This window comes from Sinocyclocheilus anshuiensis, unplaced genomic scaffold (genome assembly GCF_001515605.1).
Source record: "Sinocyclocheilus anshuiensis isolate Anshui unplaced genomic scaffold, SAMN03320099.WGS_v1.1 scaffold373, whole genome shotgun sequence".
NCBI lineage: Eukaryota > Metazoa > Chordata > Actinopteri > Cypriniformes > Cyprinidae > Sinocyclocheilus > Sinocyclocheilus anshuiensis.
This window is the reverse complement of record NW_015537962.1, coordinates 1,363,247-1,373,488: the sequence shown is the minus strand read 5'-3', so window position 1 is coordinate 1,373,488 and position 10,242 is coordinate 1,363,247. Positions and strand designations below refer to the sequence as shown.

General features: G+C 36.0%; 1 protein-coding gene across 1 annotated transcript in view; it reads right to left on the bottom strand.

The window, feature by feature from the left end:
* Positions 1 to 6: 6 nt before the first annotated feature.
* The window catches only part of LOC107667373 (SH2B adapter protein 3), a 62,666-nt gene continuing 52,430 nt past the window's right edge, over positions 7 to 10,242 (bottom strand). The window contains 5 exon segments of the mRNA XM_016459023.1: positions 7 to 955; positions 1,433 to 1,687; positions 2,063 to 2,148; positions 4,047 to 4,141; positions 6,940 to 7,044. Of these exon segments, the coding sequence (XP_016314509.1) occupies positions 465 to 955; positions 1,433 to 1,687; positions 2,063 to 2,148; positions 4,047 to 4,141; positions 6,940 to 7,044 (1,032 nt within the window). The 3' untranslated portion in view covers positions 7 to 464.

Sequence of the window (10,242 nt, the reverse complement as noted above, 5' to 3'; positions counted from 1 at the left end):
TCCTGCTGACTGTGAACGTATCCAGTGCAGACGGCCTCAAGTTGTTGTGATGTCGGCCGCTTCCAGTGTAGACACAGACGTGTTTGATTAGACCCTTGCTTTGTGTACGACTTACTCACCAGCCGTCGTGAAACGTTCCCATCTGCTACTTCCAACAAATCCTCTAAGCAGCTGTCTACTTCACCTTCCTACTTTAGTTTTTCTACACCGATTTGATAGTGAAACATCTGTATAATACATTCACAAGGTAGACAGCTGGCAGGGTTGGGTGTCAGGTGTCTGGCAGTATCGTTCAGACACACGTGCAACACACGAGTGCCACCCGTGCCTCTACCCCGAGTCTCGTGCGCAATCTCGCACGACTCGAACTCTTTTGGCTTCCGCATGCTCTCCATCCGGGCGGGAATTCTGGAGCACTTTTCATCTGTGGCTTCTTTTGTTTTCTTTTTCATCCTCTGTCTCTGTCAGAAGAACATGTACTGGTTGTCGATGGCTCTTTTGCGCCCCCTGTTGGGAGGCTCCAGTTCGTAGTCAGAGTCCCGGTTGGACAGTAGGGGCGGCAGCAGGTTGGGGTGGCGGAGCAGGTTTCTGCGGCCCACCGACTCGCTCCGGCGCAGGGGGACGGGAATGGGGCGATCTGGAAATGAAAGGGGCACGTGGTGCTGGAGCGCGGCTAATGCTGAAGACTGGGCCGTGGAGGGGCTGGAGTGAGGGCAAGAATCGGGACAACAGTGAGCCAGACTCGGCTCTGAGCTCCAGCGAGAGAAGGGCACCAATAACGGAGAGCCAATAGCCGAACTCTGACCTAGAGAGATGCAAGAGAAAATATTAACGCAAAAGTGAAATATTTCCGATGAGTATGTGTTTGAGAGAAGGCATGTTTCCTTGTGTCAAGTCTCACAGAACTACTAAAACCCATCTAAACCACAAAGCACAAGAGGAAAAATGATATTCCCTGTTCAGCAGCATAAACATGATACCAATAAAAGAAACATAAATAAAAATAAACAATTACGAAAAAATTTATATATATATAAAATATATAAATCGTTAATAAAAAATAATAAGATATACCAGTTTGGTCACTACTGATATGATGGCCGATCTTGTACATTTACATCTGTTTTGTTTTTTTTTGTAAGTGTTTTTTGTAATATATAAAATATTAATAAATAAATAGAATACAGACATGAACAGAAAGGTGTGCAACAGTCATTGTGAGTCATTATAATGTTATATATATTTTTTAATTATTTTATATTACTACTATTATAATAATTTTTTTTTTATATAATATTTATAATATTATATCATTTTATTAATATAAAATATATAAATACATATCAATTAATAATAAAGGATAAACTGGTCACTGATATTGTATAATCCTTAATGAAAAGAATGAAATGATTTTGTCATTCGTGATGAGGACGATGATGATGATGAAGACGATGATGATCAGGCCTCGTTACCTTTGCTCTGCCCTGGTAGTTAAACGTGAGGACGTAGTCTCCTCTCCGCGTCTCGCTCTGTCTCACGAGGAAGTTCCCATGACCACTGAACCCGGCATGCTGTACAAGGTAGGCAGCCCGCACACGTGATATGGGCCCATGGAACCATGGGTAAGAGGACAGGAAGTGATCCGTTTTATTGTAGGCGTGCTCTGCGAGTCCAAAACCCAGAGAGCCTGCGGAGACACACACACGAGACAGAAGTTTACAGACATCAGAGCAGTCGATTACTGTGCAAAATAATTTAATCGCATCTATTCATTTATAAAAACAAACAAAAAACTTATGCTATAGTGGAAATCTATGCAGAAAATGTAACGGTCACACTATTTCAAAAGTATAACCAAAACATATGAACAATACAGATGCCGTTACATCAAAATTGACAGTTTTTGGTCCAGTTTACACCATGTTAGTCGAATCAACAACAAATGTCTCATTTTGAGCTGAATTCGTAGGTATTTTAGAGTAGTTGCATTAATCTAAGTGTTGATAAGTGAGAGAGAGTAAGAGTCTGTGTGTGTGTGTGTGTGTGTGTGTACGTGACTCACCCTGGCCGCCGGGCTCTGTGCTCCCTCTGCGAGCTGCGTTGAGCGAGTCGCTAACAGGAAACGGTTCTCCATCCACACTATCTGACCTGGAATCACACACACACACTCTCTCATAAACATCTATGAACTTCTTTAACTGCATAATGAAGTGGTCACAGAATGTCACGCAATCAATAACATCACATCACATATGCTAAGGTACGTCAACACTACAAAGCAAAGCTTTCAATAACGAGATAATTTTTTTTCCCCCATGCATACAGTGGCCCTAAAAATCATGTGGACCCTTAAGTAACACTTTCAAATGTGTGAATGTCATTACATTACAAAGTATAAAACCAGTTCTTTGTTTTAAAGAACTTCAATTTCAATTCAAGTTTATTTGTATAGCGCTTTTCACAAACTTTTTTTTTTTAAATACATTTTTACTGATAAACTATAAAATGTATTATTTTAATTATTTTAAAATAGTTACATTATTTTAACAGATTTCTATTTAAGTACATTTCATTGTTTTAATAAAATTAATTATTAATTATCGTGTAAAACATCTTCAAATAATCAAAATAGGGATTTTAAAAGTTATAAGTTATAAAGTTAGAATTTAAAAATTCTGGTTTATTTGTCATTTTGGAAATGGAAGATCAAGATCAACGCATTGCATTGTGGGATACATTTTTCTGTGTAGTACACTCAGTTGTATACTTAACTTGGCAAATGTAGTAGGACATTCATATATTTCTTGCAAAAAGACAATTTTGATGCTGCTTTTACTATGCATATTGTAGAAATTGTGTGTGTGTGTGTGTGTGTGTGTGTGTGTGTATATATATATATATATATATATATAAAATTATAAATAGAAAGTTACAATATATATTTATAATTAATATATTAGATAATATAATTATATAATGAAAATATTAATTGAAAATATAAAATTTAAATTAAAAGGTTTATAATTCATAAATAAAATAATAAAAAAGTAAAAACTGGTGAAAAACTGGGAGAAAATTGTGACTAATTAAAAATAAATAAATAAATAGGAATGGAATGGAATGAATAGAACAAGAATAGGATCTTATAGGATGAGAATTAGGAAAGCAGACGTCGCTTTGAAACCTACAGGGACGAAGTGAAGGAAAGGACAGAGGAAGAGAGAGAGAGCAAGACGCGGGGAGGGGTGTTTGGGGAAGTTGCGGGAGAAAGCAGCACATAAGCTTTTGGTTCGAGTCAGGAAATGTGTTGTGTAATTCTTGGACAAGCAAAAACCCTATTGTATATGATGCTCTTATGTCAAGATGAACGCATACACACAGGGTGGACCAAAAAAAAAGGTAAAAAAAAAAAAGCAAATGAGAAAGAGAAAAAAAAAGAGAGAAGGGGGCATGGAGAGAAAGGAGGCCATGAGATGTGCTGAGTCGAGTTCTTGAGATTCTTAGTAATCAGAATAACAGGAAGACCTCACTCTCGTTCTCTCTCTCTCTTCCTAAAACTCACATTGATATATTCACACAGACTTGAGTTCTCAGTACCCTCACACCAATAAAAGGAAATGAAACAGATGCGTGCGCACACACATACACACACACACACACACACACACACACACACACACACACACACACACACACACACACACATTTTGTGAAAGACATAGTATGTGCAGAACACACAGATGGTGTGTGTGGACATGTCTGCAAGCAAACAAACCGACTGACGTCTAAATTAAGACTTTTAAAAATACTAAAATATGTGAGAACCCAAACTATGTGGATTTATTTAGCAGTAGCACTAAGTTCAGTTTTGTTAAAATAGAGATGTTTTATTCTGTGTGTGTGTGTGTGTGTGTGAGAGAGTGTATGTATGTGTGTAAAAGAGGAACTGAGTGGGTTTTCTCAGTAGGGGAATGACAGGAACTTTTGCAGATGTCTGGGATCTTCAGAGATAAGTTTAGTTCAAACGCAGAAAGCGTCGCCCTCACCTGCTGGTAATGCATTCTCTGAGCTCTGTGGTCCAAGAGCTCACCTGCTGCTCATTATCAGCCTCAAATATAAAACTACCCGGATGACCAGTAACCTGTGCGGAGAACAGAGGAAAAAACGAAACACATGAACCAACAGAACAGAAGAAAATAAAAGATTTAGAAATGAACTTGACCATTTGGTGAGGGATTCATACATTTTTTTTTATTTATACCAAATACAGTGTCTGACTGAGTTACTGCTTGGGCCGATTAATTGACTGCTTTTTGATTATTATCTGCATCATGTTTTACAATATTTGTGGTGAATTTGAAGTAAGATTAGAAAAAAAATGCTAAAATCAAATATTTAAAAAAAAAAAGTAAAAAAAAAAAGCGATATATATATATACCATGTAGTAATAATTATTATTAAGCCATAAAACCTTTTATTTAAATATATAAACCTATTACTAAAATGTATAAATCCAAAATTAGATTAGATTTTTGATTTGTACATTTTAGTAAAAGGTTTATAGTTTCTCAATTATAATGAGGTCATAAAAGCTTTTATTTAAATATATACATTCCAAAATACTATTCCATGTAGTCATCATAAAAGCTTTTATTTACAAATATAAACCTTTTATTTAAATATATGCATTTAGAATTACTATTCCAAATTCTATAAGGCCATAAAAACTGCATGCATAGTAATTAAGTTGGCTTGAAAAAGCCAACTTACTGATTTACTATTTAAGATTATTATTATTTTTCTTCTTAGACTAAATTTCTAATTGTATCTCCTCCTAGAGCTTTCAAGCTACATTCACCAAACTCGAGACAGACCTTCAGACTGATCTGACTAGTGTGCTATATATTTTCTAACTGTTCGGACTTACGGTTTTCCTAAAAATGACAATTAAAATTGCGAAAAATCCCATAGAGCTCCAGCTGATAGACATTCAAATCTAAACACACTGAAGCCCATTAGACTCAATTTAGCTGCCATTCTATGTACTATTTCTAAGCTACTGAGACTCATTCAAACTCATCTATCTATCTGGATTTAACTGGTTTAAGCTGGGGTTTTTTTAGCTAAATGATCTGGTTTTAGCTGGTTTTTAGCTTTTGTTGCTAAATCAGCTTAGGTTTTGTTTTTTACTGAATCAACTTGTTTTAAGCTGGTTTTTGCCAAATCAGCTGGTTTTAACTGGTTTCAGCTATTTTTTGCTAAATCAGCTGGTTTTAGCTGGGTTTTTTGTTGTTGTTAAAACAGCTGGTTTTAGATTGTTTTAGCTGTTTTTTTAGCTGTTTTTTGTTAAATTATCTGGTCTTAGCTTTTTTTTTTTTAGCTTTTGTTGCTAAATCAGCTGGTTTTAGCTATTTTTCTAAATCTACACTGTAAAAAAAAATTCTGTAAAATTTACGGTAAAAAAACGGCAGCTGTGGTTGCCGGAATTTTACCGTAAAAAATACGGTAGCAATGTTTTAAGTTTTACGGTTTTAACTTAAATTTACAGTTAAATACCGTATTTTCATTAACTGATATAATGTTAATATACCAACCTACTGAAGTACTGAAATCTGTTTTGCACCTTTGTAATACACTGATAACCACCAAATGCAGGTGGTGATGAGAAAGTCACATGATGAACCAAAGCCCATCACAAGCAGCTTTTAAGTAATAACATATATAGAAGGTGCACAGTGTCATTCATACAAACACCAAACACCATCATGGTAACACACATGAAACTGAAATAATGCAATAAACATTCATTTGACAACATTAGGTGTAACACACAACCCTAATATACAAAACTGATAAGAAAAAACTAAGAAGAAACATAGTTATTTCAACAAAAAACATCAAATTTGAAATGTAACACAGGGAATTCTGGGAATGTCAATTTACGGTTATTCACTGTAAATTATTTTTATTATTTTTATGAAAATTATATACTTTTCCACTTCCAAAAACGGTATACTACCGTAAAATTAATGTCCAATACATGTAATGTCCAATACAGTTTTTCACCGTATATAGTAGGGGAATTTACCGTTAACCATTTAACAGGTTTTTACTGTAGCATTTTTACAGTCTTTTACCGTTAAATTTACGGTCATTTTTTACAGTGTAACTTTTGTAGTTTTAGCTGGTTTTAAGCAAAACTGAAAACCTTTAAACTAAAAAGGCTTTTTCAAGCCAGCTTGAGGTTTGTCTACAAACTTTTTTATCTAGTTATAAATATCATATAGTTTTATATAGAGAAAAGCCTGTTGCACCACACAAGGCGCTGCCATCAACAACTGCATTATATTGGCCATCAGCCACTGCTCTCTAGATATCAGCAGAGACCAAAGGAAAACACATTTTGGTCGACCACTAATCATGACAGTGGGTTCCAAAAATGACGAATTGTTAAAATGGTTCTATTTTGCATTTTTCTATTTAATAATTATTGTATTATAAAACCTGATGATCATTTTGTCCAGCATGATTTGAGTTGTTCCAGAGAGCTTCAACAGAAGAACCAACTGTACAAGAGTCACATAATCAATGACACTCATTTACTTGATAATGAGTCCTAAAAATAGTGCACAATCTGAAATATTTCTTATTCATTTTTACATTATAGAGTGAAGGTCCTAAAAAAATAAACTTTTGGACCCTTCTTTATATATTATATAGTTCCATAATTATATGTAAATGTAATTCAATTTAATGACCATTGATTTATTGCATGCAATATTTATTTAAATCTGCACTAAAATCATCATGAAAACAGGACGTGCCTATACACAATCTTAAAATGGCCTAATATCATCCAAATGAATCAGCCTGGTAAATATATTAGTTTATCAATAAAATGAACCAGTGTGTAATTTATGACTGTGTGTCTTTGTTCACCTTTAAGACAAATGTGTTCAAGTTGTCTGGCATCTCTAGGCGATTACAGCGTCGAATCTCTTGGATGTCCGAACAGGGTACAGTGAGCTTTGGCGTTTTGTGGTCCTAAAACATAAACAAAGCACAACAAATTAAAATAATTAGTTAAATAATGTCTTTAGGAACATTTAATTCCATATATAAATTAAAAAAACTTCTTTATCATTTATATTGTGCTTGCATATTGTCTTTATATTTTTACTGCTCTTGTAAATGCATTAAATTGTTGTACGTAGCAACGTTTTGTCTTGAAAAAGTTTCTCTTCTCCATTTCTCTTTGTAAATGCATGAAACCTGCTAAACTTTTTCAGATTTCCACAAAACCAACTCTGACATTGCATTATAAGAATGATAAGACTTATTACTCAAGAACTGATCTCTACTGTTTATATTATTCTCATTTGTGAGATAAAAGTGTCTGCTAATTAAACGCAAATGCAAAATTTGACATTGAGCGATAAACTGTGAATTGAATGGAAGCCCGTTTTCACCGCGGAATAAAATAAAAGAGGTAATTGCCATTTTTATATCACAATTCTGACTTCTTCCCCCTCACAATTAGTGGTTTGTATCGCACTGTTTTCCTTGTAGAAAAGTCAGAATTCTGAGTTTACATCTCGCAATTCAGTTTTTTCTCTGAATTCTGAGTTTACATCTCGCAATTCTGACTTTTTCTCTGAATTCTGAGTTTACATCTCGCAATTCAGTTTTTTCTTTCCTGTGGTAGCTTGTCTCCACCACAGGATAAAATAGTAAAACTATAGGTAATTGTGACTTTTTATATCACAATTCTGACACATTCAGATATAAACTTACAATTCTGAGAAAATATTTCTGATATAAAATTCACATTTGCAAGAAAAAAAAAGTCAGAATTGTGAGATGAAAAGTTGCAAATGACTTTCTATTTTTTTACCCCGTGGTGGAAACAAGCTTCCATAGATGTGGACTCTCATACTGACACAAAACCAAACAAGTTTCTTTATAAATAAATAAAATATAATAATGCAACACTCAAATATACAATCTCAAATATACAATCTGACAAACAACAACTATTATCGATGATAAAACATACATTTCTAGAACATGACACACTCTATGAATGTAGTCCAGTGTGGGTTTGAGCAGAGAGAGGGAAAAAAAAGAGGGGGGTGATTTTCTTGTTCTACTGGGATTAGCTAAGAATGTTCATCTGGAAATTAAGAGAGAATAGAGTAATTGACCCGTGATCTGAAACCTTCGACCTACGCCTACACACACACATATACACATGCACACACACACACACCAAATCTCCTTGGGAAAAAATTAGAGCAGATTCCGGGAAGTTGTGAGAGCTGCAAATGAATCCGGACGCTCGGAGCTGCAGGAATTTCCAGAGTGTATCCCGTCAGTTCTGACACATCAAAGATTTGGGATTGAATAAGCTCTTTCTCTCTCAAACGAAATCTGTCATTTTGAGTGAGTCAGACTGAATCACGGCTTAAAATAGCTTCACACACACAGGCTCATGCCAGATCAATGGTGCTGTAATATTATAATCTTTCCTCTTTGAACTGCAGTCAACTCTCACACAGAGAAGAGCAGAAAACACCACAGACTCATTCACATACGCATACAAACATGCACAGGTCGGCACTAATTCCAATAGAACAAGAAGTTATTGAAGTATTAAACACCACACACATACATGGTAAAACAGACAATTGGTTTCTCTTCTCCATTTCTCTTCACAAATGCATGAAACTTGCTACTAATCTTGGAGAAAATTAACAAAACAGAAATTCTGATACTGCATTATAAGAATTCTAATTATAAGAACTAATACTAAAGAAGACTTAGGGCTCTATCATACACCCGGCGCAATGTGGCGCCAGGTGCGACGCAAGTGTTTTTTGCTAGTTTCAGTCTGACGCAGTAATCATTTCCACGTGCTGCACCACGTTGTTTAAATAGCAAATGCATTTGCGCCCATTTGTGCGCTCATGGGCATGCTGGTCTGAAAACGAGGTGTTCAGGCACATTGTTGGCACGTTGCTATTTTGAGGCAACTGAAATAGACTGCGCCATTGACCAACTAAAACCTGGCCTAAAGTCAATGGCGTAGTAGTTTTTTTGTTATTTAAAGGAGACATATTATGCCCCTTTTTACAATATGTAATATAAGTCTCTGGTGTCCCCAGAATGTGTCTGTGAAATTTCAGCTCAAAATACTCCACATATCATTTATTATATCATTTTGAAAATGCCTATTTTGAGTGGAGGCAGAAACGCGCTGTTTTTCGGGCCTGTCTCTTTAAATGCAAATGAGCTGCTGCTCCCCGCCCCCTTTCCTAGAATAAAGCTGCACCATTACAGCTTGGACCTGCTAAAACATCTGTTTTGGTTCTGATTATCCTGTTTATCGCGCTGAAATCATGTGTTTTAAACCATATGAGTTTGAGGCTGGGACTCTAAATAGTGTTCTGTGCTCGTCTGTGCAGCCAAAGACAGAACAGTTAGCATGTTTTGCTCAAACCTTTGCCATGGCATTAGACCTGGTACACCGTTGTCGTTTGTGAAAAAACACAATGACGGCGCCGTGGGTGGAAATTTACAGATTAAGCGGCGGTAATATTATAATGAGATCCCTTTGCCACGTCACCAAGGGGGCGAAATCTGACGCGCTCGTTTTCTCAGATGCTTGCAAAAAAAGGCTTACCAAAACAAAGTTACTGGGTTAATCTTTATCACGTTTCCTTGGTTGGTAGATGCACCGGGGACCTGATTATAGCACTTAAAACCTGGAAAAGTCAGATTTCCATGATATGTCACCTTTAAAAAGCGCGTTAGTATAGGCGGGTCCACAGCGTGCAAACACTCTGCTCATTACACACACAGGGACGCACAGCAGCACTCAAGCATGCCAAATATGAAAAATTAAAGGATTACAATGTAAAAGATTATTATTGTGTAGGCTACATAAATATAAAAATGCCTACACGTCATAATGGATAGTCATTGCATGTATCAGAATTAGGCTACCTATTTGCTCGCGCACAAGCAGCTCCGTTTCCTCTCTGAGACACGTTCAGGTGCAAGTTCAAGCTCTACCCGTTGCACAACGTTTTGCAACGGTTTCCGGTTTGAACGGCATGCTTCCTGAAAACGGTGTGCAACAGGGTTTGAGATACGTTTTCTCTTGTTTGGTGGGTGTGTCAAAAATGTCAGCCCAATCAGCAGCAACATGTATATAAACCACGCGGTATTAAAGAGACAGCT